Raw genomic sequence first — 27,097 nt, forward strand, 5'->3', positions numbered from 1 at the left:
ACTACGTATTTCAACGAAGCCCAGTATTTTCTCCGTCCGCCACTGCACGACGCGTCTCTTTATTATTATTAAGGATGTCAATAAATGACACGACCTTTACAGTTACAGAATCTAATTAATGCCTTGATTCAGACAGCATCAAGAAGCCCCCGTGGCGCAATCGGTAGCGCGCACGACTCTTAGAGTCTGCTTGAACCGGTTACGGGCCATCATCTCAATCGTGCGGTTGCGGGTTCGAGCCCCGCCGGAGGCTTTCTTTTTTGCTTTTTATTCGTAAACGTTTGGCAATACAAGCATCAAGGTTGGAGCAGTATGTAAAATGGCAAGACAAGAAAACGAGTAACAAGATGAGCAAATGCATTTTCGTGTACATATTTACATGCAAGAGCGGCTAGCAAGATGCCACCTGAGCTAGGGGCTACAGTCATTTATTTTCAATCTTGGAAATTCAAAGTTCGTTAAATAGTCATTTTGACCTTGTAATGCAAGAAGCTTCTCAAATGGAAAGCCCATTAATGGAGTTCATTAACGACCCTGAAATTTTGACCCTCCGCATCTGCCATTGTCACATTACCGTCCCCCCTGGAAGGGTCAATAGGCTCGGTGGTGTCAACGCCGCTGTCCTGCACGGCATGAGCAAGAGCTTGCTGGGCCTGCACTCGGGGAGGAGGGAAAGAAGAGTCGGCAGCGGCGCTTCCAGTGGTGGCCTGCAACTGAGCAAGGGTAGGTGCTTGGTGACCGGTAACATTCTCAGAGCCAGAGCTGGAGGCAAAAGTAGAAGAAAGAGCGCCAAAGTTACGGTCAAAATCGGGAGGGCTGGTAGCAGAGGTAGTTTGGGGGACCGCCTTGGGAGAAGAGTCGTCGGATGTGAAAGGGTTGTTAGAGTGAATAGGGCTGGAGGCGATGTTGGAGTTGGATGATCTGCTTGTGGGTGGTGTGCCAGTGCCTTCGCCGCGAGAGGGGACTGAATCGTTGGTAGATCCGGTAGCGCTGGCATCGGTTTTAGACGTGGAGCTGGGATAAACTTTGGCTGGGGACAAAGGGCTGTCGCGGTTCTTGATTAAGGGGCGGAAGACAGATTCGTGGATCTTCTTTGCGCCCTGTTAAAAATGATTAATAGATATACCAAGCGAACAAGGCTATGTACTTACCTGAGTCTTCGGGTGAAGCAAATAGGCAAGGAACAAGAGCTTCACAGTGTAATATTGGGCTGGTTGTCTCGTCAATGTCTATAGATGTGATGTTGCCATGAATCTACTCACGAATTCTCTTTTCTAAAAATCCGGCCATCAAGCTCTCAAGAGTTTGGATGCAGCCGAGAACCACAAAGAAGGAAAGCAGAGACTTAACCTTTTCGTCATTGGCACTACTTTCGGAAGAGTCGAGCACTTGGGCTGAAAGGTAGGCAGCAGGAAGAACTGTCAACAGCTGGGTAGTGGGAAGTGCGAGATGGAAGATGTTGACAGGGATGAGGAGAATGTATCTGAGATATTTGATCAGCACAGTGATCATCCACGTATGGGTTAATGCTTACAGCAGAACGCCACCACCTACAAGGGCGACCCTGTCGATGCCAGTACGCCTCTCCAGTTTCATAATGGTCGGGCTCTTTCCCAGCCTCTCTCGAAGACCTCTGGTCTGGTTGACAGCGACTTGTTTGGCGTTTTGGACAGCAGGGTGGCTTGCAGCGTCCTCGACAGAGTGCGAAAGCTTATTCACCCTTTGACGAATGCCAGTTGCCTCTGGTGCAGAATTTTGTTGCTGTTGCTGCTGCTGCTGTCGCTGGTTGTTGATGTCTGCGGGAGTGGGGACTGGAGCAGGGACAGCATGCGATGGCTCTGTGGATTTGAAAAAGTCATCTGCGGGACGTGCTTGGGTGGTAGGGTCCATGTTAGCTGTTGGTATGGTGTTGCGGGGTGAATCGTTGAAGAAGTGAGAGTTGGCATGGAGCAGGATTAAATAGATGTGGATGCAGTGGGATGCGATGATGTCACTGCACCACCTTTTGCTGTTTGCTGGAACTATGCATCCCGTTTTGCGCAAGCGCCTTTGAGTCACTCGTCACTGCCGTCATACTCCCTCTCCAGTTGCAAGACGGGGAGGTGGTCTTATTAGTGGACGTGACGCACAAGTTGTTCATGCATGCACAGGTTTGTCCAATTTTTAGCTACTGCCATGATCTGTCATGTCTTTCGGTGGATAATTTAATGGATCAACGATAGGTGATAGATAGCGAGGGACATGCCGAGAATTACCATATCGGGTAATTTTGATATGAGCTTCCCCTTGTATAAATGGGAGTTTTTAAGGGGCTTTCATTTTTAGTCCTTTGTTTATGACGATACACCGTCGTACGTGCTTCCTTGCATTTGCCGAAATATATATTTTATCCATTGGTCCGGCATACACTTCAAAGTCGGTCGCTCAGACAACACTGGAGATTGAAAAGAGCAACTTCCTGCGCAAAGGACGGGAACTAACCGTCAGCCATCACATCATTACACCGGTCATGAAACGAAACAGCGAACAATAGAAATTCTTCCAGGACCACTCTGTCGACTATGCATTCTTCTTAACACATGCAGACGCCGTGATCAGCGCGGACGATGGAGCACGATCTCACTCTGTATGCTACCTGGAGCTTGGAGGCGGGTGTGAGTGCCTTTGGACAAAGGCAATGTGACTGTGTAGTTCGACAAGTAAAAATCAAAAAAAAAATCAATCCAATCTGGCCACTTGGCATGCCTTTTCTGCCATTCTGATATCACCTCACTCATTATGCTCACTATAATAGCCTGACATTTTTTACAAAGGAATCACCTCCAACCACTAGTCATTTGCTACAGATATCAGCCGAGGTAAGCAGACCCACCGTATTCCATTGTCAATTTCCCATACTCACGTCCCTTTCAGACTCTGTCCCTCAAGCCTTCCTTATCATTGTGCAAGATGGCAAAGGCAAAGACCCCTCCACCGCCCTCTGCGCTCCATTCATATGAGCCCCCAACGGAAGTAGCCTCGCATCCTCCCTCGCAGCGTCATCATCACGACCACGAGCACCATCACCATCATTCCCATTACGTTCGCTCTGTCAGTCCTGGCGAGACTGTTAAAGGGACCATTGAAGAGAAGCAGGTGGACGAGTTGAAAGAGGAAAAGATTGTTGAAGCGCAAGTCAAAGTTGCTCCTGAACTCGTTGCACCGCCAGTCATTGCAAGTGCAAAAGCAAGCACCAACGCAAAAAGTAGAGCTGCAAGTGTCGAGGCTCCTAGTGCAGCCGCAACTATTTCACATATCACGAGGACAAAAAGTATCCTCGCTACAACGTCCGCTCCTGCACAAGTAGTAGAAGTCGTACCCGCTGCTCCAAGTGCCTCTTCCATTGCTGCGCCTCCCACTACGGTTGTACCAAGCGTCAAAGCCCGTCCTAGCAAGGCCCCTTCTGTAAAACCCGTAAACAGGCGACCAAGCGTAAAGGTCCCTTCTATCATACCTCCCTCCCTTACATCTTCCCATCGTTCGAGATATTCACACCATCACCCCGAAGTGATCGTCAACGTCACCATTCCTCAGGCAGTCGCTGCGCCTGCGCCCCTTTCCCCACCAGTTATCGCGGCTGTCCTACCCGCACCTACTGTCATAGAAGGAACGGTAAAAGAGACTACTGCAGAAAAGTCTTCACCTCTCGTAGTACCAGCCACCGTCCCTCCCACCACGACGCAAGCGTCCACAATCGTCACTAGCCCTGCCGCACCGCCGAGCCCGTCGCCATCTACCAGATCCCGGCTTTTCAGACTTCACAGTACCAAGCCTACCACCGCGCCTCTCCCTCCAGTGGCTCCGACAGCCGGAGAACAAGGTGTAGAAGGGGAACCGGAAGAGGAGATAGTGGAAGAGACAAAGGTGGTTACGACTACCAGAACCTCCAAGCGTCGACCTGCTAGTCCACCAAAGGTTTCCGAGACCGGTAGTCGTTACGTCGAAAATATCCTGGAAGAAGAAGCTCCTGCACATCCTCCGCCGCCGCCGCCGCCGCCTTCTACCAAGCCCAAGTCTGTCAAATCAAGGCCAAAGTCTCTTGCGTCACTATCTCCACTCCCTAGTGCACCGAACACGCCAGTCACTATGAAGTGCCATTTTTTCGGTAGTAAATCATCTCCTCCGCCGCCAAAGACGAGAACTGTAGAAACCACGACAGTGGAAACAGTTTCCTACCCCCTTCTACCTCAGAGCGTAGAGGAAGCCGATGTCGACACCGCTGCAACTACTGCCGGTGGTCCCACGACCAAAGGAATCAGGGGCGCAAGATCAGTCGCGCTTACGGCTAGTAGCGGGAGAATGTCCGGAACTAAAGCTGGGATCCGTCCGATTCCAATGGGTATGTATCCCCCTTTTTCCATTCTTTTTTCTTTTACTGCCATCTCTTTTGAGAAACAGAGAAATGCTGAGAACAAGGAATGTACGTAGTTGATTACCAAGCTTTGATGAAAAGATCGCCGGCGCCTTCTCAGAAAAAGTCTTTGTCGCCTCCTACAGTTCCCGCCGCTCCAGCGCCTGTGCCTTCTACCACTGTGGAAGTGACTACGGCTCCTGCTCAAGCAGTGGCAGCAACTGAGCTACCTCCAGCTACTACCGTTGCCGTGACCGCGGCCGCTTCAAGTACTGGCCCACCTCCTAACGCTTTACCCCCGTCGACAGCGCCTCCTCCGTCCACTCTCGAGCGCACAACGGTTGCTATGGAAGCCACAGCTCTTACGAGTCCCAAGACGATCATGACTTTATCGGCTCAGCTTGACAAGGATAGTCATGGAAATGAACATCTGCACGCTCGCTGGCGTGATCATACCAATGTCAACGAAGTAGATTTGAATACCGGGCATGACGCTGGAGAGCATGTGGAGACCACCGAATCGCCAGGAGAGACAGACAAGGAGCGGACGCGGCGGGAGAAGAGGGAGAAGAAGGAGCGGGAAAAACGGGACAAGCTGGCAAACTCGGCGCCTTACCGGCCTGTCGGGGCACTGCCGCCACCGAAGAGCGAGAGGTGAGTGTTGCATGGCTGTGTGGAGGATGGACGCTGACTGCCCTACAGGTATGCATATCCGCCTGCTCCGACTGAGATTGGGCGGCAGGCGAGGGAGCGGCTGAGTGAGAAGACGGGACGTGGGGGGTGAGTGGCTGTTTCTGGTTCCGGGGGGCTTTGGGCGGAAGGAACCCCCTTTTCCCCGAAGAGGTCCTTTGGCTCAACACAGTCTCAAAGCTGATACGCATCCTTTGTTCCTGTCGTTACATATATATCCCAGGCCCCCCCTCCCCCTCCCCCGCCCCCAACTATTCCCTAGACCACCACCACTCGTCGGCGTTCGCCCACCGACCATCCCGCACCAGATGTTCAACCCGATGATGCTCAACCCGATGATGTCCGGCTACCCCATGGGCACAATGGGCATGCCGATGGGTATGGGCATGCCAATGGCCGCCCCCATCCCCGGCATCATGCCTGGCATGCCCGGCGTCGGCAACTTGCCAAGAGGGTGGTTTGGAAGAGATCAACTTGGAAGAGGTGCGCAGATGGGTCCTGGGTTGTAGTGTGGCAGGCGTGCATACATAGAATGAGAGGGGCCGCGGGGGAGTAAACGCACTGAATGTGGCATGTGGCGTGGATTGGAGTGAGAGGAAAGGCGATGAAAATGAAAAGTGAATGTGTATTGATGTGCCCATTGTTAAGTAGATTTTGCGGGGCCGGGCGGTGTGGGCTCCAGGTATGCAGACCTCTTTTTTCGCCTTGGTTGCTTGTGTCCTCGCACGCATATACGAGAGATCAAACTGACATGCGTACCGTAGCCAACCGTATCGACCTCCTGACCCCTCTGCCCTGCCTCCAATGCCATTCGGCCTGCCGTTCATTGCTCGTCCAGGACAAGAAGGATTCGATCAGTATGGGCGAATGTGTAAGTAAAGAATAGAGTGATGGGTTGTATGGAGAGTCCATACTGACAGCTGCGCATTTGCAGTACCACCCACCTTGCCTGAAGGTGAGTAAAACCGCAACATTGTTAATCAGGAAGGGAAAAATGTTCAATCAATTTCCCATCACCACAGGATGGGACGGCTGGGGTCGGCCCATTGTAGCTGCAGGAGCAAACCCTCCTGCCCCTGCTGTCCAACCACTTCAAGAACCGCCTGCCCCTCTTGCACAACCTCGTACCCGCGCCGTGCCACGAACTACCCAGCCTTCTGCGATCGGTGGAAGTACTTACGGGTACCCAAATCAGTCTGGCTCACAGACTAGTACCTTGGTGTCGGAGACCGCTACCAATAGACCTGATCAGTACGTAGGCTGGAGAAATTACTACTTGGTTTCAAAGAAAAGTGATCGGAATGACCCGAAAGGATTCTGAGATATTCCCGAGGGAAAATCGGAGAAGAGGGAAGGCAAGCGCCCCGGCGTCTGCTACCCACTATTTTCATTTTTATTTTGGGGGGGCCAGAGTCGATGGAATGGGGACGATCATGTCGCGATGCAGAATGCATGCTTATGATTGTTTTTTCTTCGTCATAGGCCACCATGCTTTGACCGCCCTCCCGCTCAACATGACTCTTATTACCGCTACGAACCTTTCGAAGCCTTTTCCTTTTCGGCCAAGTTGCTCAACCATCCTCACCAGCTGCATCTTCCTCCTGAGCTCGTTAGCAGGGATGTCAATGAGCAAGATTGGTAAGTTCAAAACATCATTGCAATGATATCCATCATCCCACTAACACTGTCTCAGGATGAAATTCATCGAAGACTTTGCTCGAGAGGCCCTCCATGGCGCATCTCATTCGCTCACTCGACAAGCCAGAGGCCAACACACTGGTCCCGACCCTATCCTTTCTGAAGCCGTACATTCTCTTCTCGCTTCCTGGGCTGTTGCGTTCTTTGCCCCACGAGGTATCAGGGTATATGCCGCCCAGAACGGCAAGAAGGTCATCCCACCGCCTATTGGGCCATCACACAGTACGCGTGGCTATTCCCATGCCTCGGAGTGGAGCGACAGCGAAACCGCATCGGATGATGATTTTGGATACGGAAGCGAAGATGAGAAGGAAAGGCAAGCCAGAAAGGGTGACATGTACTTGCCTAAACGGGAAAGGGAGATTAGGAGAAGTGAGCGAATAAGAATGAGAAAACGGGAAAGAAGGCGAAGAATGAGGGAGTTTGAACTTAAGAACGGCGAGAATAGGGAAGCTTGGGAGATCCATTTCGTACCTGCCACACCGACGATTTGGCTGCCAGGAGCTAGACCTAGGACATATGGTGAACCTGTGGTCAGACTGAAGCGCTAGAGTCCAGGTGGGTCGGGTCAAAGATGGATAATATTAGGGATTAGTATGTCAAATGGAACTGAGAAGCTTTGGTCGGTCATGATGGAAGATTTTGCCTAGTCATTGTCAGAACAGATACTTTTACTCATGTATATGGTTTCCAGACCTTGTCATGCGTTAAAAAATGTGAACTATACGTGACACGTGATGGACCTCTTAAATGAATCAGCTTGAACATCTCGCTAGCTTGGAAGAACCTCATAGGCGGTTACTTACTATAGGATATAAGCCTCAACCCAACTAATCATTGTCTTCAAAATTAGATACAGCCTAGTTGTATCGAGTCAAAAACGATGCAAATACCTCAAACGGTTGAAGAACATGTTGGCTGATACAGAATGACATAATAAGGGAGAAGGATACATCGCCATCAACCTGTGATATGTGATACAGACATTACCAGTCAGTAATGAGACACGAGATAATGGTTTACGATGTGTAAACTCACCATCAGTACATTATATTCCTTCAGGCTTCGCAACTTTTCTCTTCTCCTTTTTCCCAGTCACTTCGTCCTCCATTTCCTGATAGCTAACCGGCAATAAGGGATTACCTGTACGTCATTGATCAGTAAATGATTTGAAAAAGAAAGAAAATGCAGTCAACAAACGTACCAGCTTCTGATTTCGCATATACGACGCCCAGCTCGTCCGCTGCGGTTGACAAATAGTAGCTCCTTGCATCACCTAAACTTAGCTATAACATTGAATCTTTCAGCGCGGTCGCTCCCGTGAGATTCAAAGATTGAGAAAAACTCACCACCTTCGCCTTAACAATATCGCCTAATCTGAAACATTCACCCATTTTCACCTTGTCTCTTTCTGTTAACCTAATGTCCGCAATTCGAATCAGGCCCGTGAAATCTTCTGAAGATTCGGGAAGGGGACGATCGCTCAAAGTTGTAAGAGTCATATGTGCCTGTTGAGGTGTCAATCTAGAAATCTGAGATTTGCATGAGTGATATTTCACAGTCGTAGTCAGGCGGGGACACTTACAACGCCGATCACGATGGAGTCTACATCGACTGTACCGACGGTTTCCTCCCTCCCTATAACGCTGACAACCTGCATAGAATCTATCAGCACTATACAGTACACGACAACGGATCTTGAACATGGCTCACAGCACCGTCTCTCCGTGGTCTTCCCACAACACTAGCCAAGATTTGACCGTTGCGCTCATAACAACCTTTTCCGCATTTCGGTAGGGGCGGGGTGATAAGTTGGGCCGGTAAGGGTTGACCGGGCAGAAGCAACGATGGTGATGACATAACCGACGATTGTGGGACCGAATTAACGAATGGATAACGTCTATTAGGAGACAGAACGATGAAAGGCTGGAATTGACGAAATCAATGCAAGGTGAGTGCTCGAGTGGGTCGCCGTCTTTCAAAAACAGAGGGAAGCCTCCACCTCTCCGTGCGGATCGGGACACCCCGGTGGATGTACCCTCAAAACTAGGCATCCGAGAAGTCAGGCGTGCCTAACAATCGTACTTCGACGGTGACGAAGCAACGCGCGTTCCGAGGCGAATCCCATTCGTGCAAAGAGCTGTATTCTCAATCAGTAGACATCTTTCCTCACTTAATTCACTCATAATGTCTCGCTCTTACGACCGAGGTAAGTAGGGGCCAAGCAGGGAATAAGGCTACATCTCTCTCTGGCATCCTGTCGAGCTCTAAACTCAGAAACATCGCTGACAGTGTTCCTTTAGCTCTTACTGTCTTTTCTCCTGACGGACATGTAAGTTTGTTAACGTGTCTGCGATCCCAGAAGGTTCCGCTGATAGAACATATAGCTTTTCCAAGTAGAATACGCTCTTGAAGCCGTGCGACGAGGAACATGCGCCGTCAGTTATCTTCAATCTCCCACTGTAAACCAACAACTAACCCCTGGCGATTTCAGGTTGGTGTCCGTGGTAAATCATGTGTGGTCCTCGGTGTGGAGAAGAAATCAACTCTTCAACTTCAAGATCCTCGAACGGTCCGAAAGGTTGCCATGCTGGATGATCATGTTTGCGTGGCTTTTGCTGGTAGGTCGGGTTGTTTTCAAAACCCTGGTTTAATAATTAATGACGTCTGTAGGTCTTACTGCGGATGGTCGTATCTTGATTGACAAGGCGAGAATTGAGTGTCAATCACACCGACTGACTGTAGAGGACCCCGTCAGCATTGAATACATCACCAAGCACATCGCTGGTATTCAACAGGTGCGCTGTTTGGTTTTGTTTCGCACATCTCGTCTGATTAGATTCCATAGCGATACACTCAATCAGGTGGTGTCCGACCATTCGGTATATCCGCTTTGATTGTCGGGTTTGACCCACATGACACTATTCCCCGACTGTACTCTACCGAACCAAGCGGTATCTACTCTGCCTGGAAAGCTTGTTCTATCGGAAGAGCATCCAAGACTGTCAGGGAATTCTTAGAGAAGAACTATGTGGAAGACCTTGAGAGAGAACAGGCAATTAAATTAACAGTGAAGAGTCTGTTAGAAGTTGTGCAAACTGGTGCGAAGAACATTGAGATTACTGTGATGGAGTCATATGGTGTTGTTAAAGTGAGTATTTATTCGAAGCGAACTTAGCTGGACTAAGCTGATATGATAATAGGCCCTTGAGCAATCTGATATCGAAAAAATTGTCGCTGAGATTGACGCTGAGAAGGAAGCTGAGGCCGAACGTAAACGTCAACGTCTGGCTGCCACACAAGCAGGGCAAGCATCTATGGCCATGGGTTCTTCCGTGCCTTCTGGTACAGAGACACCGGCCGGCCGCCCTCAAGAACATGCTTCAGCCCCTGGGGGTGACAGTGGGGTGCAATAGATAGTTGATGTATATGTAGGCTGGGGGGTATAGCGGAATTATGCATGATGTAGAATATGGATGTCTATTGTGCAGATCGACGAGGCAAGACTGAGTAGGGTCTACGCAAACCAAGACGACTTATCAAGTCTGCAGGCATGCAGTAGACAGGGTCAATATCTCGTAGATCTGGGTAGCCCAGGAGAGAGAGGCCGGCAACTCCAAAGATGGTATGGAAGACGTCGACCCAATCCCCCGGCCTGTCTCCTATGCCTCCGTCATCAAGATCCTATAAATGTCAACATTTGATAAATAAATGATGGGCTCTCTTACCTGGGCGCTCAATATGAAGTTAATTAATTTATCCGCGTTGACCCAGTGGATTTTGCCGATTATGGATAATGAGGCGAGACACCACCAAGAATAACATACCTACGACAATCAGTCAGTGTCTCGTTGGTAGAATGGTGTGACTTACGTCCTCGAGCTTCTCTGGCCTTCCGTTAAGACCTCCATTAGGTAGCTGTCTTTCCGACAACCACGCTCCTAACAAATCTCGGTCCACGAGGTCCAGTCGATCCAGGATGGTTAGTGCTGCTGTGCAGACCCAAACTTGTCCTGAATGGCTCTCTGTGCCCGGACTAAGGCCGAATCCTCCATCGAAGTTCATGCACTTTCGAATATTTTCGGTGATGCCTTCTATTTGTTCGTCTGTAAGGCTTGAAAGACGACCGAGGAGGGAAAGGCAGGAGAGCAGAATATAAGAAAAACGAGTGTCTGACTCTCCCCATTTGTCGCCAGATACGGAGCCGTCGGGATTAACAAGTTTGAGAAGGACTGCACATGAACTTAGGAATAGCCAACATGAAAAGAAGTTATAAAACATACAAGAAATGATACGCTCAATATCCGCCCGATCAAGAGCGTCTTCCATGAGCAAAACCTGGATTCCCGAAAGCGTGGCCAAGATGTGACCATCGTGACCAGGATGCGGTCCAAAGGTACCTGACCGATGTCAGCTATATAATACTTCGACTTGTTGAAATGACCAACGTACCAGTCTCATCGTCCCAGCAGGACAGCACATACTCAATGACACCTTCCCGGTCAAGCGCTTCTGGCTGCCCTAGCATATATAAGGCAGTGAGTCCCCAGTAGATCCCGTTGAGCCGAAGATGAGAGGTTATATAGTAGGCCAAGTCCTTTTTCTGTCATTGAGAGAGTTGATCAGCATTGTATGTGGGGAAGATATGTAAGAATGGTTAGCCCCGAACGAGGGCGACACACCTTGTCAAGATCTTGGATATACTTGATATGCAAGGACTTATTAAGAGGCTGCGAGGTGGCGGCTAGGGACATGGTGGCCGGATCGTCAGTTATGGGAATGAAGAGATGTATCAGATGATGGCGCTCAACGAAGGATATGTTCGTTGGTTATGACGGACGAGCCGAGGCAACCAAAAGTGGAGGTCATCCACCCTATCAGTATTGCTTTTGTCAAGAAAGAACCTTTCTCTTAATCATAATATTCCATTCAGATCAAAATACAAGGTATACCACAACTAGACCAGTACCCATGAGTTCCTTTTGGATCTCTGCGCGCTGCTAGAAGTAGCAAGATGCCAAATATATTACCATTGCCTCGCCCCACATCCACAACTCTCCGCTCTTCCATCATCCTCCCCAGCCTCGCCCAGATTTTCTCTGAGCTACTTCAAAATTCTTTGGATGCTGAAGCTACCAAAATCGAATGCTATGTGAACTTGGCCAAAGGGAATGAAACTCTGAGAGTGGAGGATAACGGCACCGGTATCAGCAAGAATGGGCTAGCAAAGATAGGAAAGAGGTTTAGGACGAGTAAAGAAATACACGAGGGAGGATTGGGGCCAGTAGGATCTTACGGATTCCGTGGAGAAGGTAAGTTGATCTGTATAAAGCCCTAATGAATACTGAACATTGCCACAGCCTTAGCATCTATAGCTTCACTTTCCCTTCTAGATATTACTACACGCAGAGCTTCGTTTCCAGTTTATACCAAAATTCTCAGACATTCGAAAACACTATTCGAAGGCCCCAATCCTGATAGGCATATTGCAGGCGGCCAAGGTACTACAGTTGTAGTTCGCGAGATCTTTCGTACCATCCCCGTTAGAAGAGAAGAGCTGGCGGCGACAAGTAGCACGCTTTTAATGAGCCAATTGAAAAAGGTTGTTGAAACGCTAGCACTAGGAAATCCAGGCGTCCGATGGGTATTATGGGAGGAGAAGACTACGACTACTGGGGGCTTGAAACGAATCATGAGTATCAATGCGGTAAGTCAACAAATGGACGGCACTTGCTATTCATGACTTACTTTTAACTTAGTCTGATTCTGCGTTGGACGTGTTCAAAACCCTATACGGAGGCGCCCTTGTTCAGAGCGTCCAAAAGATTAAAGTAACCGCTGGGAAAAGAAAAGTGGACGGTTTTATCAGTATCTCGGGAGATGTCTCAAAAGTAAGATGCCGCTAAAACGTTACCAAACCGATGCTGACACAGTGACAGGCTCATCAACATCTTTGTGAATTTTGTCTTGTCATGATGTTTTGCATTTTACCGACTGACCGGCTGCAGATATCAATAACTATCCAATCGATCGCGGAGATGTACATACGGCGATTGCTAAGAAGTTCGCCAGTAGCAAATTCGCTAATCTAGCATCTGCCGGTCAGCATGACGAGGATGAAGATTATCACCCTTGTAAGCATTAAATTCATTGGTACTTTATTTCGCTCATGTCACAGCAGCTGGGCGACGTTCTCCTAGAAGACTTGAAAGATATCCTGTATATGTACTGAACGTAACTTTGTCGGCCGGTGAATTAGACGTTTCCTATGAGCCTCAGAAAGGTGTTCTGGGATACAAGGTCAGTCGGATTCTTCATCTGTTGGGTGTTCGCTGAATTCTCCTGCGCTAAGGATATCGAGTCTCTGAAGACAATGTTATTGGCTGTTGTAGACGAATTCCTTCGTCGAAATGGATTTGGCCCAGCACATACCCCCTCTTCGATGTCAAGCCCTACCAAACGTCCTGTATCGCATGTTTCTCAACCCGTTGGCCGCCTTGCATCTGCACTCGGGAGGCCATCGCCTCTGTCACTGTCTTCTTTGCGCACCAATACGCCTGTTCCTCGACCCATGTCGCTTGCTCTTCCTTCAAAGGATAGTCCGAAGAGAGTTGCATCCCATTTATCAGAGGAAGCGCCGGATTCCACGAAACGGCGACGACTGATGTCTCCCGAGAAGACTATTACGCCTCGTATTAGCGAAAGAGGCACTAGAAAATCCAAGTGGATCGACGATCTCTTGGCCAAATTGAATACTGGTGTTTTTCCTCTATCCCCCCATACTTTTCGAACAACGGATCATGAACACGACTTTACAGGCGATGACGTAGCGTCTATGGCTGGCTGCTCATATGAGCCTACTAATCCGGTGTCATTACCTTCTCCATTTCCGTTCACTACCGATGTGCAAATCTCGAAATCATCCCTCTCTAATGCAACTGTTCTAGGTCAAGTTGATCGAAAATTCATCGCTGTCGTCCTTAGTACCAATATTAATTTGACGACCTTGGCTTTGATCGATCAACACGCCGCTGATGAGCGGGTGGCAGTGGAGAAAGTTCTTCTGGAACTTTGTGAAGGGTTTGCAAAAGATGATTTGTTGGTGGCGGAGCTCGCTAAGACTCGACCGATGATTATTCTCACTCAAGCGGAAGCCCAGATCCTCTCCCAGCCTTGGGTACTGTCATTGTTCAAGAGATGGGGCATTCGCCTCACCATGCCTCCTGGACTTTCTCATGGGGAGTATATTCAAGTCAAAGTCGAAACCGTTCCTTTAAGTCTGTTGAGCAGACTGGGTAGAAAGGAAGGTTCAGAAATGACAAGACTTGTAAGAGGTTATTTACCAATCGTGGCGGAACATGCGAGCGAAATAACCGTTCTTGTCGAAAATCTCGAAGGCAAAGCAATGGAAGATAACGAAGGTGGGGACACCGAGGGATATGGGGGAGACTGGGGCAGACTGATGAGGTTTATGCCCCGTGAGATGCTGGAGCTAGCAAATTCAAAAGCATGCCGAGGTACACTTTCATCCATATTCCACCGCTATCACTCGTGCTGATCGTTTATCCCAATAGGTGCCATCATGTTTGAGGATCGCCTATCGCATGATCAATGCGACCGCCTTATACAGCAGCTATCCCAGACAAGATTTCCATTCATGTGCGCCCATGGACGGCCATCGATGGTACCACTTGTCATTTTGAATGAACAGCAAGACAAGCCCGTCACTAAAGCCAAGCGGAAGATAAACTGGGATAATCTTCGAAACAAAACGTACGAAGGCAATATGGACGGCGAGAATGATGAGTAGTCCAGTTACTATAAGTTCAATCCACCGTCATCTGCAGAGCAAGCGAGACAGCTGTATAAATAAATCATTCCTGTTGTATGCATGGTATGTGATTATTGTACTGTACATCAAGTGATTGGTGTTGCTACTCCGTACTTTTGTTCATCCTGGTCGAGCCTCTTTCATTGCTCAATTCTTCTACCCATTGTGGCCAGCGCTCTCTCACCCTCACCATTAGTCGATCAATTCCTGCCACATTCCTCCCCCTCTCCCTTTGCTTTCTACCGAATTTGTACAAAAGCCTCACAGTCTCTTTATCAGGCGGTGGTATGGCACCGCTCCCCATTTCTTCCAACACGACATGACCAGCTTCTTCCACTTCCCCACATCTGCATAGACACTCTATCCACCCATCCCATTGTTTCTTCTCCCAAACCAGACCCCATCGTCTTGCCCATCCCCACGATTTGCGCGCCTTGCCAAGCGAATAACTCCAGCCGCAGGTGTCCAGCATCACATTGATCGCAGCGCCGTAGACTTCTTGCACCGTTTCGCGAGGCTCACGTGCTCGACGTTGGACGAGCTCATCCCATACTTCGAACGCCTCGAAAAAGGCGCCTACGCGGCCATAGGCGTCCATAAGAGCCGTCAGAAGAGGTATATCGGGAGATATGAGAGGATCGAGTTTGACTAGTGTGTGAACATCGCGAATGGCCTTAGTAATACCATTAATGCTTTCTTCTGACTCGACAGTGTTTCCTCTTCGAGCACGGGTGGCAAGTTGACCATACTGTTTGAGCAAGGACGATAAAATATAAGGAGAAGGAGAGTAACCAGCTCGATCCATGTCTTTCATCATACTGATAAACAAGTCCGGAGGAGTAAGGGGCGAATGCTTCCAGCTTAGGTTCAGGAATGTGGTAAGAATGGCTGAAAAGCCGGCGCGATCGATTGCGTTGGGGTTGAGCGCATGGAAATGTGAATAAACGTTATAAGCAGATATGTGATCAGGCGAAGCACGCATGAGAAGAATGAGGAGAGAAATTAAGTTGGTAGGGGTGAAATCCAGTGAAAGTGTGCGCATGTCGTCAAGCAACCGGATGACTGAAGCCATAGGCGGGGGCTGGGTGCGAGCACAAGCAACAAGGAGTTTTTCGTACACTTCTGCAAAACGCAGACGCGTATTTTCACTCTCAAGTTCGGCACTTGAGGCAAGAGACATGTACTGATCGTAGATTCGAAGGGCATCGTCAAGTCGGGTTTGTTTACGCGATGAGCACAGAGGAATGATAAGGGTTCGTGTGAGCTCAACGTCGAGAGTCACACCTCTGCCTTGACATTCTTCGTACAGATGCATGGCCACTTCCAATGCTTCTCGGTGCTTGACATTCTGAAGGTAATGTCTGATCACCTCTGCCCATACTTTTGAACCCGGTTCCGTCCCAGCCATTTGTTCGGCTGCATGGATCGCTGCAATAACGTCCGAGTATAAGACTTTGGACTTTGAGTCGATGAATTGGTCGAGTTGCTCAAGAGCCAAGGCGAGAATGGCGTTCTGTTGGACAGTAAGGCCTGCATCACGCATGCTGAGGACGGTGGTCTGAAGTTTGGAGAGATCGTGGACAGCGATGTAATATTGGACTTGAGCATCCCACATACGAGGTCCAACGCCTTCTAAAGTGAAGAAGTCCCATTTTTCCATGATCTGCTTAGCTTTCTCAAGCTCGCCATAAGCAATGTGCACTTGCATGACTTCGGCCTGGATATTTTGATTAAGGGTAACACCCTTTTGCTCCATCTCAGCTAGAAGAGGCTCAAGACGCTTTTTGTTTTGACTTGGATGAGAACGAATGATCCGAAGAAGCAGAATGTAGTCTTCTTGATTGAGTGGAGTCGTTTCTCGGAATCGTTGAATAACGATGTCGCTAAGAGCGATATCGGCATCAACTGCAGCGCGCAACATCAATCTCCAATTCACATCCTTCTTATCCATGGACAGGGCTATCTCTAAAGCTTCTCTGACCATCCCACAATTCACCAGTCCTTGAAATACCACATGTTTATGATCTCGCCTCACTGGATATCCAAATCTAGTGGGGAAATCTTCATAGATTCTTCGCAGTAATCGAAGGGCCTTGGGGGTCTTGGTCGTGCTTTCCGCCAATGCTTTCATGGCACCCAGTAGCTGCTCTTCCGACAGAAGGTTGGAAGGGATAGGATCATTGACAACCATGTAATACGCCTTGCTCATTGCTTCGAACGACCGCGTTTGAAGAGCATTTGCAAAGTCTTCGGCCGCAGTTTCCGGCGTCTGACTTTTTCGCACCCGAGAAAAGAAGGAGGTGAAAGGCGAGAGAAGGGAAGTAGTAGAGCTGAGCCGAGTCTGATACATGACATCGTTGCCTGTGATGGAATAAGCCTTGCGAAGGAAGACACGCATAACGAGTGAACTTACGTATAGGCTCTTGAATAAGCTGCACCGATGACAGAAGAGGTGTGCGAGCCTTTCGCAGGGCTAAAACAGCATGCCGTCTCTGCAACAAATTCGCTGGATTACAGCGTGCTCTGAATGGCATTAGTTTTGCGCGCAGTTTTGAGTATGTCAGAGGTGGTTTTGGCTACCTCAATGTGCTTCGGCGCCATGTCTGGCTTGTTTTGTCGGATCGTTGTTGCTTGTTGTGTCGTTGTCGTCGAGGAGAAGAGATGATGGTATAAAAATTCCACGTCACGCATCGGCGTTTCTCCTCGTCTTCGTCGTCGTCGTCACAATTACAGCAGCAGCAGTGATCGGTGGGGCAGGAGTCGGAGGCCATCTACCATATACATAGACCATAAGACCGACTCTTTCAGCAACTACCACGAGACGGCCATGGCTACGAAGAATGCCCTCAAGTCTATCAAGGCTCACTTAGGAGAAAAGAACTCCGAATCCGCTCTCTATGAGGCCACCGAACTTCTCAAGTCCATCGGCCCAGACTCACCAGAAGCTGATCAGGTGTAAGCCAGCTCACCATGGAAATATGTTCGGAGCTGACTCGTCAAGTCTGGTCTTTCGAGGGCTCGCCCTCACTCAACTTCAAAGGCTGGACGAAGCGGAAAAGGTGAGTACAGCTCGTCTTCAGATCACAAAAGGCAGACTGATCAGAGGCAACAGTCATATCTTCATGCTTATAAATTGAATCCCAACAATCCTCTCGCATCCGTTGGGCTACGGCGGCTGTACCACAAAAACCAAAGTTGGGAAAAGCTTGCGACTTTCTTAGAGGTGCAAGTGCAAACGACGTTTGAGAAGTAGGTAAACCTTTGCGACACCCAGCTAGTTCTGACAGTCATCACAGACAGGATGACGAAAAGCTTGCAGAGGTTCTTAAAGAATTATTAGAGGTCAGAGAGCAACATGGGCCTGAGGAAAAAGTGCAGGCATATCTTTTCCATTTGTGCAGATCACTGCTTACAACCACATAGCTTTATCGGACTCTTGATCTTCTTCTCCCTTCATCGCCTGTAGCGGGGCTTTTGCAGTCAGTGACGCCACCCCAAGGGACTTACATTCCTCTAGCCATCCCTGTCTACCCATCAGCATCTGACATCCTGCCGACTCTTCCTTCCCCTCTTCCCCACCCTGTTCACCTTGCTGGATCTCTTTCTCTCGCATTGGTATCCCTGATCCGCTCGGAAATTGAGATTAAACAGAAGATCGATGCACGGGTTAATAATGAGCGCAAGCGCCTAGGTGCTGGAACAGAGAAGGATGTCAGGAGGAAAGTCGACAGAGAAATACTCGGAACAGAAGGCATGAGGCTGGTCGATCTCTGGAAAGAGATTGCAGGTCATCCACAAGTGGAAGAGGAGATTCGAAGAGAGGTTGAAATTCGGGAATTCGAATTTTGGAGGAGACTCGTCGCTGCTCTTCCGTATGTCATTATTCGTTGACTGGGCAATGGAGGCTCATACTCTGTGCAGTGTCGAAAATAAAATAGCTTCCAAAGAGTCTGCTGGTAAAGCCTCACAAGCTGAGATGCCGGCCAACGCCTCCAACGAACTTGTTGAGCCGGCGCTCTTCAAAGCCAAACAATATGTAGCTCCGAATCGCACAGAAGCTCTCTCTCATGTCAATGCGCTCGCCGATGGCTTCGTCCTACTCGATATCTCGGCCAAGGGCGCCGAGGAGGGCTGGCGATGGGTGTTAGAGGGCAAAGATGAGCCTACTTTGTGTATGTGTTTTCTCTATCATATATCAAATTGTACTAATTGTCCTTTAGTCTATGATATTGATTTGCTTCACAAGTATTCTGAAGCGTTTCCCAACTCTCCTATGGCATGCTTTATAGAAGAATACTGCCGGTGGTTCAAACGTCCTTTGCCGGAAACGGAGGAAGATTCTTCAAAAACAGAAGCATACGAAAGAGACGAGAAAGCCGAGGGTTCTGTAAAGCACCGGAAGAGTCACAAGGGCGGGCGAGGTGCTTTAACAAAGAGACAATCTCGTCGAGCCCATCTGCGGGAAATCCATGTGTCAGAGGACGTTGAAAAGGAGGAAAGAGAGGAGCTGTTCTCGTCGATGACTGTTAGTCTCCATTCTGTGTAATTCAAGTACTGACGGGAATTTCAGAAACTTGTCGACCAACTTCCGATGTCCATTTTTGCCCATAGGGTGATGGCGAGAATCGCGCTTGAAGATGAAGATTGGTCCAGCGCGATAAGCTTTGCTGAGAAGGCCCGCAAGCTTCTTACCGGACTGGAAGCTGAGAGAGGTATCACTCTTTCCAAGTAAGTACATGATTAACTAACGTTATATGTCACTAACACATTCTTTAGCGTTCGCGCAGACCTCGATACAGTTCTGGGCGTAGCCCTCGTCCCGCATTACCCTCCCAAACACCATGTCCGTGCAGCGCGCATCCTTGAGACAGTGCTCAAAATCCATCCGACCAATAATGAGGCCCGTTTTGCCCGTGCACAAATTTACGAAACTGCCGGCCAATGGTCTGATGCTCGTCATCATTTCGAAAAAATTGTCCAAGATGGCGGGAGCGAAAAGGAAAGGTTGGATTCAAAGGAAGAAGTCGGCTGGTGTTTGGCCAACGAAGGAAAGCTCGAGGAAGGGAGAGATATATTGGAGGAGGTCATAGAAGTCAGAGACACCAAGACAGAAAAAGAAAAAGAGGCAGAAGCAAGGGAGAGGGGGAGGACTTGGTGGAGATTGGGCAGGACTGAGTGGATGATCGGAGGTGAGTCTTGGGGTCCTCGAAAGACTATCCAATCGAAGTTAACAAGATGATTGCCTTTTTAGATGAGGAAAGTAAGCAACATGCCGAAGAATGGTTTATGGCATCTGTCCGTGCACACCCAGACTTTGCGGCGTCTTACACTTCCCTTGGAGTCTGTTACTCATCCGCAACCCCTCCCGATAACGAGCGTGCCCTCAAATGCTTTCAACGAGCTTTCGAGCTTGACGCCACAGAAACTGATGCCGCTTATCGACTGGCAAATGGATACGCCGATGAAGATGAGTGGGCAAGGGTGAGGACGATCGCCGTGCGTGTGATGGAAGGCGAAGGGGGTCTGGAGGGTGTGGCGGGCGGGGACGTATTGAACGCTAAAGGAAGATTTGCTCCGCAAAATGGTTGGGCTTGGAAAGCACTCGGCTCTTCCGAGATGCATTATAAAAAATATGCTGAGGCCGCCGCCGCCTATCAGATCGCTCTTCGTGCCGATGATCAGGATGTATCCACGTGGATTATGTTAGGCGAGAGTTACGTCAAGTGCGGGCGACACATGGCAGGACTCAAGACATTTGACCATGCCCTAACCCTCGATCCCGACAACTGGCGCGCTCTCTACAATATCGGTCAAACTCAAAGCCAGCTCGGCGCTTTCGACAAAGCCATTGAAGCCTATCAGAAAGTCTTGGAAATCACCCAGGATGAGGATGTTGGTGTAATTGCGGCTTTGGCGGAGGCGAACCTTTCTCTCGGACGACAGACCGGAACGGGAGGCTTTAGAGAAAGGTCAAGAGGAGCATTCCATCGAGCGATCGAGTTGGCTATGAAGGTGCTCAAGTCAGGAAAGGCTCACAAGGCATGGGGATGGAAGCTTATTGGCGACGCTACCTATGAATTGAGCGGACAAGAATCAAATATTGAGGAGGCGCAGGATTCGTTTACGGTTGTACAACCGGTGCTGATTTTCCTTGTTGAAGATGACACCGATCGTCGGTCAACAACACCAGGTGTCGGCCATGCAGCAAATCTCCTTCAAGATGTTGTCTCCACCACCACTTCTCTCCGGGCTTCGATCTTCGCTTTCGCGTATCGTGCCCATATTCTCAAGAACGAGCCCCGTGTTATCGATCCAGCATTGTATGACTATGCCAGCGCCTTGCATACATTGGCTGGCAAACTTATCGAAAGCGATGAGAGGAAGCAATGTCTTAAGACCGCTATCAGCGCTGTAAGGGCAGCTTTGGATAGGAACGCAGGCGATGAAAGGCTTTGGAATGCTTTGGGTGTGATTTGTGCGACTGCTGGCCCACAAGTTGCTCAACACGCTTTTGTAGTGTCTCTCGAGCTCTACAGCAAGGATCCAGTTGTTTGGGTCAACTTGGGATACTTGTATCTGCATTTGGATGATCTCGATCTCGCCAATCAATGTTTCCTCAAGGCTCAAATCATTGATCCCGATTCTGCGAGGGCTTGGTATGGACAAGGCCTGTTAGCTGACCGACATGGTGATAAAGAGCATGCCAAGGCACTCTTTTCACACTCAGTGACACTCTCAGCCCAATCCCTTCTAGAAGCGGACCTTGCTCTTGCAGCGGCGACTTTCGCCCAATTCTTCCGCCCCAACGCTTCTGTTGATTCTAGTCTTCTTCATCAACCCGCGTTTGCCCTCAAGCATTACTGTCATCAGCGCCCGCGCGATTCCACTGCTGCTCATCTCTATGCTCTCATATGCGAGCGATTGGGTCTTGTCGAGGAAGCAGCGTTGTCACTTGAAAATGCCGCTGCTGTGTTGGAAGAGGAATTTGAGCGAGTTGAATCGGGGGAAATTGAAAACCTTTATTCTGTTGCCCTTTGCAACCTCGGTCGAGTTCGCCTTTCTGCTGGCGTGTACTTAGAATCTCTTGATGCGCTCAACAACTGCTGGGAGCTCATTGCGTCTTCATCTGAACCGAGTGCAGTTTCTCTAAAGCCGCAATGCAAGCTCCTGCAAGGTTTGGCATTCTACTGGCTTGGACAGATTGATGAAAGCCTGGAGGCATTCCAAGCAAGTTTAGACGCAGCGACACAGAATCAGGACTACGATGTCAAGGAGAAGGTGGCAGTGCTCCTGAGTAGAACGTTGTGGGGGTTGGGAGGGAATGATGCGAAGGAGACAGCAAAAAGTAACCTCATGGAATGGTATGTAATTGCCGGTCTGCATATAGTGAAATCGATATACTTATCTCGTTATTACAGTTTGGCTCGAGAAAGACCATCTCTTGGAGTTATCTCTACTCTGGCGGCCATTGCGCTCGTATCCTCCGACGCAGATCTTACTAATGCTGCTGTCTCCGAGCTCCTTACTCGACCTATCGCGGAGAGAGTACAAGATCCTTCTGGACAGGCCAATCTCGTGCTCTATCTACAAGCTATCTCTGAGGGTCGAGAGGAAGACGCCTACAATACATTACAGTCCGCTTCTCAGGCCGCACCAGCATCTCGAAGCATACGGAACCGCCTTGTAGAAGCCCTCATCAAGGCTGGCAAATCAAAGGAAGCGCTTGATGTTCTCGCTGTTAAAAATGTTAAGGAAGGAACTGCTGAAGTCAAAGCCAAGGAGGAAAGATTGCTTGGCATAGGAGAGTTGATGGAAGGAGATGCGAAGGGGATGAAAGGAGTAGTCAGGAGCGTAATGCTTGCACCTTGGGAAGATGAGAGCTGGCAGGCTTTGGCGTGGGGAAAGAAAGTGGTTGAAGAGGCGGGCTTGATTGAGACCAAAGATGGGGCGAAAGATGACGCCGCGACTAAATTAGATCTTACAGAATGATCGAACAAATGATATGTGATTAAGAAGGCATCAAACGATTTCAACAATGCATTGCAAGTACATATATATATATATATACCACAATGCAACCGTTGTCGCTCCGTGCTCAGCGAGTGGTTGTAGATTTTAGAGTAACACCACTACGCGTTAATCGGAGCTATATAGGCAGCCATTTTCTGGCTACTCACGCGGCACGATAGCATGAAACAATTCATTAGCGAGATAAGAGGAGATAAATCTTTATTAGCTCCCCATATGCTTGTTGTTGATGAAGGATGATTACCAAATAATAGGCTTGTTGAAATGTGAGGATTGATGCCCCGCTGCTGGCAATCTTGCGGCAAAGATAAGGTGTTTCCTCAATAGGTATGGAATATATACTGTTGACAGGCCATACGCAGGGCGTTCATCATGTCATCAGCGTGCGGTCGGCAGCCAGCAATTAATGATGGGCCGGACGAGGTCCTGCTGGAGGACCCAGGAACGGACGGATGATGCACTATTCCTGCGCTGTGTACATCATATAGTATTAAGAGGATGTAAAGTAGTGTTTATAGCAGCATTCTTGCGCTTCTTCATGCGTGGGACTCATACATAGGTCCGAAGAAAGAAAATATGGTAAACAGGAGACTTGTAAAGATACTGACCTAACTGACGGTAAGAAGAAGATCATAATAATAAACTTAAGTTCCCACCAGTAGTAGCCGTGCGTGGCTCAATTAATGTGACCGTCTAAAAATCTGGATTTGAGATCCGGAAGTCAAACGCTAAGAACGAAGAAGGTTCCGGACCTGGATCTGCCCAAATGCCTGGATCTCAACTGTCTTGTAGTAATACTACGATGGGTCGATGATGGCAGGTAGCGATGTGAGCAGAAGAAGAAGTAGTAGTAGTAGTATTTAGTTACTACTCTTGCCCGACGCGGCAAAACTAACTTTTGAGAACCGCTTCGTAGACGAAAGTCCCCATCAGCAGATAAAGGGGTGAAAAATCTGCCCTTATGAAAAAAAAATAGTAGTAATGATGATGTGCGAGGTGGGGGTGTATCTCGCTGGACCAAGTCGAGTCGACGACGAAGTGCATGCCTACTACGGTCTGAGTACGCAGAAAAAGGTACTTCTTTTGTAACATTTCATGCTACAATAGTATTGCATATGCAACGTACCATTTTTGCCATGCTTTTAGCCAAGATCAGTTAAGGGGGACTCTTCTTGCTCACAATCAACTCTAATGGCGGGCAGGCAATATTTAAATAAAAAGGTTCGGGATCTGTCCATAATTAATTGATTTTTTTTCTGCATTCGTTATCGGCTATGTCCGGCCTACCACTCGTCGCCACAAAATCGTTACAACTCGCTATGGTTTTACATGCACATTCTAGACCCATTCCCCCGATTGCCTTTCAAGGCCATCCATTAAGGTTTATAACGCCCCGCACACCGGGCGTACATTGAAATGGTGATGCCATGTGCGGCAGCGTATAATCGTTGACAATTGCCGAGAGTTATGCTGTCTGCTGTTGTATGCCCTCATCGTACCATCATTTTCGCGATCGACAACAACACAACAAAGAAGCAGCGAATGAAGAGCGGAAGATGATCGCAAGTTGCTTTACGGAAAAAGAGAAAATCTTGACACTTACTTACACAGCGCATCGTTGACAGAGAAGCAACGGACTCACAGGTATAGGAATTAGGAAGTATAACTAACAATAATAGCCTATCATCGAACCACCCAGGCCCCCTCCTCTCGTCGTCCACTTTTACTCAACATATTGTAGGAGCCGCCTATAACCTCACACTCTGCCTTGGACCCTAGTATCCAACGCCATCTTACTATAATGTGGTGTAAACTACTAACGACCGCCTTGCTGGCTTTCGCTCTGGGGTCAGTCGTCGGAACCGCCAGATACACCCATGGTCTACGTGGTCGAAGACCTGCTGCTCTTGCCTCAATGAGGGAGGCTAAAAGGGAGGCTCTCGCTAGAGAGACGTCAAGAATGGAGGAAAGCCGTGCACTCCTGGAAAGGCACCCAAAAAGGAAGTTTTACAACAACAGAACTTCCGGTATGTAGCTCTTTCTCTACTGACTACCAAGCCCTTATAGTCTATTTCAGAATTCTTCATCAAATATCTTCCTGATGTCCAGTTCGACCTTGGTGAGGTTTACAGCGGCCTCATACCTATCGACTACAACAACCAGTCGGAAGCCCTCTTCTTCGTTTTCCAGCCGAAATTGGGAAAAGACTCCAAAGATCTCACAATTTGGCTCAACGGCGGTCCCGGATGTAGCTCTCTAGAGGGTTGGTTCCAAGAGAACGGTTTATGGATTTGGCAACCTGGAACGTATGCGCCTGTTATCAACCCCTACTCATGGGTAAATTTGACTAACATGCTCTGGTGAGTCTTTTACACCAACTCAATTCAATACGAGCTTTATTTGTGGTGTAGGGTAGAGCAACCTATTGGCACTGGGTTCTCAATCGGTACGCCTAAGGCTACGACAGAAGAAGAGATTGCCCAGGACTTTATCAAATGGTTCAAGAACTTCCAGGATATCTTTGGAATCAAAAACTATAAAATTTATGTCACTGGAGAATCATATGCAGGTCGCTATGTACCTTATATCAGCGCGGCAATGTTGGATGCGCAAGACAAAACATATTACAATCTTTCTGGTAAGTGGTAATGCATTTCCAGCATAGTATTGTATTGAATCAAATAGGGGCCCTTATGTACGACCCTACTATCGGTGAAACCATCAATGTGCAAGAAGAGATCCTTACCTATTCTTTCGTCGAAGCCAATGCCAATCTTTTCAATTTCAACAAAACCACCATGGCTGAACTCAAACAGCTCCACGAGGTCTGCGGTTACAAGGAGTATATAGACAGGTACTTTAAGTTTCCTCCGACTGAAAACCAGCCCCCACTTTTTTTCGACTACAACGATCCCGTGGACATAATGTGTGACATCTTCGGTATGGTCAATGATCTGGCCCTCCAGATCAACCCTTGTTTTAATATTTACGGGGTTGTGAGCTGAAATTCTTGTTTGTTTTTTGGGCCTTCTCACTAATTGAATTTGTGCACAGAATCTCATGTGTCCTCTCCCGTGGGACGTCCTTGGCATGCCTACTCAGCTCAACTATGCACCCGGTGGCGTCTACTTCAACAGATCCGAAGTTAAAGCTGCAATTCACGCTCCCAAGCATATTGAGTGGGCCGGCTGTGCAGCTAGCCCAGTCTTTGTTGGGGGCGAAGGAGGGCCTCAAAGTAACGGAGACTTGTCAGTGGATCCTATTCAAAAGGTCCTGCCTAGAGTTATCGAGGCTACAAATAGGGTCTTAGTCAGTAATGGTGACTTTGGTAAGTTTCACTGCTCAAATAAACATTGCATACTTCTGACTTCGTTCTAGATATGGTTATCATTACCAATGGCACCCTTCTTGCTATTCAGAATATGACTTGGAATGGGCATCTTGGGTTCCAATCTCCCCCTTCGGAATACATTGTTATCGATATCAACGACACCCAATGGTCATCTGTCTTTGAGAGCAACGGCCTCCATGGATATCCCGGTACTCAAGGCGTGATGGGCATTCAGGCGAGTCTTCACTACATGCTATTTACAACAAAATACTGACACGTCAATCTAGCACTACGAGCGAGGTCTTATGTGGGCAGAAACTTTCCAATCAGGCCACATGCAGCCTCAGTACCAGCCGAGATCTGCTTATAGGCACCTGCAGTGGCTCCTTGGTCATGTAGACAGACTGTAACGATCTCTTTATCCATCTGATCATTGACTGGTTAGCCTTCCAAGTTGCAGTGAAGTTTATTTTGAAAGCTTAGGACAATTATTTTATTGGATGAAGCAAGGAGGATTGTGTGAGTAGTTTTACCTCCATTGTGTATGGCAAACATTTCTGTTTCTTGTTATAATGGCTTCGTGTAATAACAACCGCCGATGAATGTCCCATTCAACATGTGGCGTACTACTGCAGAGTTCTTGTCGAAGCTCGTAGTTCTCAACTCCAGTTGATCTTTTCCTGTTGCCGCCCACCAACATAATAAAAGCACAGCACTAAGTACAACTGTAGTATGTGCAGGACGGCAACGTAATGGACATCGCAGCAGGAAGACGGACGAGCAGTAGAGCGCACAGCTGTACGGTTCGTATAAAGAATCTCACAGTTCGTGAGTGCATTCGTTGTCGCGGGGATGACCTTCCATTCTAAGTCAAGATCACAAATTCAATATCATCTTGTTATGGCATTTATCGCCATCATCCATCCTTACAATAATAGACGATTAGCGATGAAATGGTCATCTGGAGTACTGTGGCGCGGCAGGCATCATCACATTCCTACAGCACAATTATGCATTAACGTAGCTTGCGCTTCATTCTCCGGGTGAAATACTGCCCTAAACATTGGTAATGATAGTGGTACAGTAATAGTAGATAATAATAACGCTTTTCACGAAAATATACTGTAGC

General features: G+C 48.5%; 10 protein-coding genes and 1 non-coding gene across 11 annotated transcripts; 7 read left to right on the forward strand and 4 right to left on the reverse strand.

Annotated features, from left to right (window-relative positions):
• The first annotated feature begins 145 nt into the window (after positions 1 to 145).
• On the forward strand, positions 146 to 253 carry CND01610. Its single transcript has one exon. It is a non-coding gene; the product is annotated as a tRNA-Lys (tRNA).
• Positions 254 to 340: 87 nt separating this feature from the next.
• Positions 341 to 1,937, reverse strand: CND01620 (hypothetical protein). The gene is made up of 4 exons (XM_570277.1): positions 1,535 to 1,937; positions 1,263 to 1,483; positions 1,152 to 1,210; positions 341 to 1,100 (listed from the first exon to the last, which is right to left on the reverse strand). The coding sequence occupies exons 1-4, from the start codon at positions 1,888 to 1,890 to the stop codon at positions 513 to 515; spliced, it is 1,224 nt and encodes a 407-aa protein (XP_570277.1). The 5' UTR covers positions 1,891 to 1,937; the 3' UTR covers positions 341 to 512.
• A 762-nt stretch (positions 1,938 to 2,699) lies between these two features.
• Positions 2,700 to 5,237, forward strand: CND01630 (hypothetical protein). The gene is made up of 4 exons (XM_024656974.1): positions 2,700 to 2,858; positions 2,914 to 4,378; positions 4,468 to 5,044; positions 5,093 to 5,237. The coding sequence occupies exons 2-4, from the start codon at positions 2,950 to 2,952 to the stop codon at positions 5,172 to 5,174; spliced, it is 2,088 nt and encodes a 695-aa protein (XP_024512788.1). The 5' UTR covers positions 2,700 to 2,858; positions 2,914 to 2,949; the 3' UTR covers positions 5,175 to 5,237.
• Positions 5,238 to 5,319: 82 nt separating this feature from the next.
• CND01640 (expressed protein) lies at positions 5,320 to 7,472 on the forward strand. Its single transcript, XM_024656975.1, has 7 exons — positions 5,320 to 5,563; positions 5,732 to 5,762; positions 5,845 to 5,951; positions 6,015 to 6,035; positions 6,103 to 6,331; positions 6,563 to 6,718; positions 6,774 to 7,472. The coding sequence occupies exons 1-7, from the start codon at positions 5,389 to 5,391 to the stop codon at positions 7,327 to 7,329; spliced, it is 1,275 nt and encodes a 424-aa protein (XP_024512719.1). The 5' UTR covers positions 5,320 to 5,388; the 3' UTR covers positions 7,330 to 7,472.
• On the reverse strand, positions 6,556 to 8,719 carry CND01650 (conserved hypothetical protein). The gene is made up of 8 exons (XM_024656976.1): positions 8,492 to 8,719; positions 8,364 to 8,432; positions 8,128 to 8,310; positions 7,983 to 8,064; positions 7,817 to 7,921; positions 7,585 to 7,743; positions 7,475 to 7,523; positions 6,556 to 7,424 (listed from the first exon to the last, which is right to left on the reverse strand). Exons 1-5 carry the CDS (start codon positions 8,636 to 8,638, stop codon positions 7,827 to 7,829), a joined length of 576 nt encoding a protein of 191 aa, XP_024512720.1. The 5' UTR covers positions 8,639 to 8,719; the 3' UTR covers positions 6,556 to 7,424; positions 7,475 to 7,523; positions 7,585 to 7,743; positions 7,817 to 7,826.
• Positions 8,720 to 8,935: 216 nt separating this feature from the next.
• CND01660 (hypothetical protein) lies at positions 8,936 to 10,253 on the forward strand. Its single transcript, XM_570276.1, has 7 exons — positions 8,936 to 8,987; positions 9,082 to 9,110; positions 9,166 to 9,216; positions 9,273 to 9,399; positions 9,452 to 9,576; positions 9,627 to 9,929; positions 9,982 to 10,253. The coding sequence occupies exons 1-7, from the start codon at positions 8,966 to 8,968 to the stop codon at positions 10,192 to 10,194; spliced, it is 870 nt and encodes a 289-aa protein (XP_570276.1). The 5' UTR covers positions 8,936 to 8,965; the 3' UTR covers positions 10,195 to 10,253.
• Positions 10,220 to 11,589, reverse strand: CND01670 (geranylgeranyltransferase beta subunit, putative). The gene is made up of 6 exons (XM_570274.2): positions 11,461 to 11,589; positions 11,231 to 11,381; positions 11,062 to 11,178; positions 10,652 to 11,010; positions 10,507 to 10,605; positions 10,220 to 10,462 (listed from the first exon to the last, which is right to left on the reverse strand). The coding sequence occupies exons 1-6, from the start codon at positions 11,530 to 11,532 to the stop codon at positions 10,259 to 10,261; spliced, it is 1,002 nt and encodes a 333-aa protein (XP_570274.1). The 5' UTR covers positions 11,533 to 11,589; the 3' UTR covers positions 10,220 to 10,258.
• A 106-nt stretch (positions 11,590 to 11,695) lies between these two features.
• CND01680 (mismatch repair-related protein, putative) lies at positions 11,696 to 14,657 on the forward strand. Its single transcript, XM_024656977.1, has 8 exons — positions 11,696 to 12,090; positions 12,139 to 12,485; positions 12,538 to 12,669; positions 12,718 to 12,733; positions 12,787 to 12,912; positions 12,960 to 13,078; positions 13,131 to 14,295; positions 14,353 to 14,657. The coding sequence occupies exons 1-8, from the start codon at positions 11,793 to 11,795 to the stop codon at positions 14,586 to 14,588; spliced, it is 2,439 nt and encodes an 812-aa protein (XP_024512678.1). The 5' UTR covers positions 11,696 to 11,792; the 3' UTR covers positions 14,589 to 14,657.
• On the reverse strand, positions 14,647 to 17,208 carry CND01690 (expressed protein). The gene is made up of 2 exons (XM_570270.1): positions 17,023 to 17,208; positions 14,647 to 16,970 (listed from the first exon to the last, which is right to left on the reverse strand). Exons 1-2 carry the CDS (start codon positions 17,141 to 17,143, stop codon positions 14,713 to 14,715), a joined length of 2,379 nt encoding a protein of 792 aa, XP_570270.1. The 5' UTR covers positions 17,144 to 17,208; the 3' UTR covers positions 14,647 to 14,712.
• A 146-nt stretch (positions 17,209 to 17,354) lies between these two features.
• On the forward strand, positions 17,355 to 22,702 carry CND01700 (translation repressor, putative). The gene is made up of 11 exons (XM_024656978.1): positions 17,355 to 17,564; positions 17,611 to 17,668; positions 17,722 to 17,858; positions 17,906 to 17,981; positions 18,033 to 18,481; positions 18,531 to 18,781; positions 18,830 to 19,134; positions 19,180 to 19,337; positions 19,386 to 19,798; positions 19,861 to 21,970; positions 22,028 to 22,702. The coding sequence occupies exons 1-11, from the start codon at positions 17,437 to 17,439 to the stop codon at positions 22,596 to 22,598; spliced, it is 4,656 nt and encodes a 1,551-aa protein (XP_024512790.1). The 5' UTR covers positions 17,355 to 17,436; the 3' UTR covers positions 22,599 to 22,702.
• Positions 22,703 to 23,992: 1,290 nt separating this feature from the next.
• CND01720 (carboxypeptidase D, putative) lies at positions 23,993 to 26,981 on the forward strand. Its single transcript, XM_570266.2, has 7 exons — positions 23,993 to 24,664; positions 24,715 to 24,997; positions 25,049 to 25,275; positions 25,323 to 25,633; positions 25,692 to 25,965; positions 26,016 to 26,203; positions 26,256 to 26,981. Exons 1-7 carry the CDS (start codon positions 24,439 to 24,441, stop codon positions 26,376 to 26,378), a joined length of 1,632 nt encoding a protein of 543 aa, XP_570266.1. The 5' UTR covers positions 23,993 to 24,438; the 3' UTR covers positions 26,379 to 26,981.
• Positions 26,982 to 27,097: the final 116 nt, after the last annotated feature.

Source organism: Cryptococcus neoformans (assembly GCF_000091045.1).
Source record: "Cryptococcus neoformans var. neoformans JEC21 chromosome 4 sequence".
Lineage (NCBI taxonomy): Eukaryota > Fungi > Basidiomycota > Tremellomycetes > Tremellales > Cryptococcaceae > Cryptococcus > Cryptococcus deneoformans.

Bases quoted from the DNA above. Each gene is read 5' to 3' on its own strand.
- CND01620 (XM_570277.1), bottom strand. From the start codon at position 1,890: ATGGACCCTACCACCCAAGCACGTCCCGCAGATGACTTTTTCAAATCC. The intron at 1,484-1,534 runs GTAAGCATTAAC...CAAATATCTCAG, and splicing joins GTAGGTGGTGGCGTTCTGCT to ATACATTCTCCTCATCCCTG. The intron at 1,211-1,262 runs GTGAGTAGATTC...CGAGACAACCAG, and splicing joins ATTTTTAGAAAAGAGAATTC to CCCAATATTACACTGTGAAG.
- CND01630 (XM_024656974.1), top strand. From the start codon at position 2,950: ATGGCAAAGGCAAAGACCCCTCCACCGCCCTCTGCGCTCCATTCATAT. The intron at 4,379-4,467 runs GTATGTATCCCC...GAATGTACGTAG, and splicing joins GATCCGTCCGATTCCAATGG to TTGATTACCAAGCTTTGATG. The intron at 5,045-5,092 runs GTGAGTGTTGCA...ACTGCCCTACAG, and splicing joins CCGCCACCGAAGAGCGAGAG to GTATGCATATCCGCCTGCTC.
- CND01640 (XM_024656975.1), top strand. From the start codon at position 5,389: ATGTTCAACCCGATGATGCTCAACCCGATGATGTCCGGCTACCCCATG. The intron at 5,952-6,014 runs GTAAGTAAAGAA...GCGCATTTGCAG, and splicing joins CGATCAGTATGGGCGAATGT to TACCACCCACCTTGCCTGAA. The intron at 6,332-6,562 runs GTACGTAGGCTG...TCTTCGTCATAG, and splicing joins GCTACCAATAGACCTGATCA to GCCACCATGCTTTGACCGCC.
- CND01650 (XM_024656976.1), bottom strand. From the start codon at position 8,638: ATGTCATCACCATCGTTGCTTCTGCCCGGTCAACCCTTACCGGCCCAA. The intron at 8,065-8,127 runs GTGAGTTTTTCT...TCAATGTTATAG, and splicing joins ATATTGTTAAGGCGAAGGTG to CTAAGTTTAGGTGATGCAAG. The intron at 7,922-7,982 runs GTACGTTTGTTG...AATGACGTACAG, and splicing joins ATATGCGAAATCAGAAGCTG to GTAATCCCTTATTGCCGGTT.
- CND01660 (XM_570276.1), top strand. From the start codon at position 8,966: ATGTCTCGCTCTTACGACCGAG. The intron at 9,577-9,626 runs GTGCGCTGTTTG...TAGATTCCATAG, and splicing joins ACATCGCTGGTATTCAACAG to CGATACACTCAATCAGGTGG. The intron at 9,930-9,981 runs GTGAGTATTTAT...ATATGATAATAG, and splicing joins AGTCATATGGTGTTGTTAAA to GCCCTTGAGCAATCTGATAT.
- CND01670 (XM_570274.2), bottom strand. From the start codon at position 11,532: ATGTCCCTAGCCGCCACCTCGCAGCCTCTTAATAAGTCCTTGCATATC. The intron at 10,606-10,651 runs GTAAGTCACACC...TGATTGTCGTAG, and splicing joins GGCCAGAGAAGCTCGAGGAC to GTATGTTATTCTTGGTGGTG. The intron at 10,463-10,506 runs GTAAGAGAGCCC...TGACATTTATAG, and splicing joins ACTTCATATTGAGCGCCCAG to GATCTTGATGACGGAGGCAT.
- CND01680 (XM_024656977.1), top strand. From the start codon at position 11,793: ATGCCAAATATATTACCATTGCCTCGCCCCACATCCACAACTCTCCGC. The intron at 12,091-12,138 runs GTAAGTTGATCT...ACATTGCCACAG, and splicing joins TTACGGATTCCGTGGAGAAG to CCTTAGCATCTATAGCTTCA. The intron at 13,079-13,130 runs GTCAGTCGGATT...TCCTGCGCTAAG, and splicing joins AAGGTGTTCTGGGATACAAG to GATATCGAGTCTCTGAAGAC.
- CND01690 (XM_570270.1), bottom strand. From the start codon at position 17,143: ATGCCATTCAGAGCACGCTGTAATCCAGCGAATTTGTTGCAGAGACGG. The intron at 16,971-17,022 runs GTAAGTTCACTC...ATTCCATCACAG, and splicing joins GCTTATTCAAGAGCCTATAC to GCAACGATGTCATGTATCAG.
- CND01700 (XM_024656978.1), top strand. From the start codon at position 17,437: ATGGCTACGAAGAATGCCCTCAAGTCTATCAAGGCTCACTTAGGAGAA. The intron at 19,799-19,860 runs GTGAGTCTTGGG...TTGCCTTTTTAG, and splicing joins GACTGAGTGGATGATCGGAG to ATGAGGAAAGTAAGCAACAT. The intron at 21,971-22,027 runs GTATGTAATTGC...TCGTTATTACAG, and splicing joins AAAAGTAACCTCATGGAATG to TTTGGCTCGAGAAAGACCAT.
- CND01720 (XM_570266.2), top strand. From the start codon at position 24,439: ATGTGGTGTAAACTACTAACGACCGCCTTGCTGGCTTTCGCTCTGGGG. The intron at 25,276-25,322 runs GTAAGTGGTAAT...TGAATCAAATAG, and splicing joins AACATATTACAATCTTTCTG to GGGCCCTTATGTACGACCCT. The intron at 26,204-26,255 runs GCGAGTCTTCAC...ACGTCAATCTAG, and splicing joins AAGGCGTGATGGGCATTCAG to CACTACGAGCGAGGTCTTAT.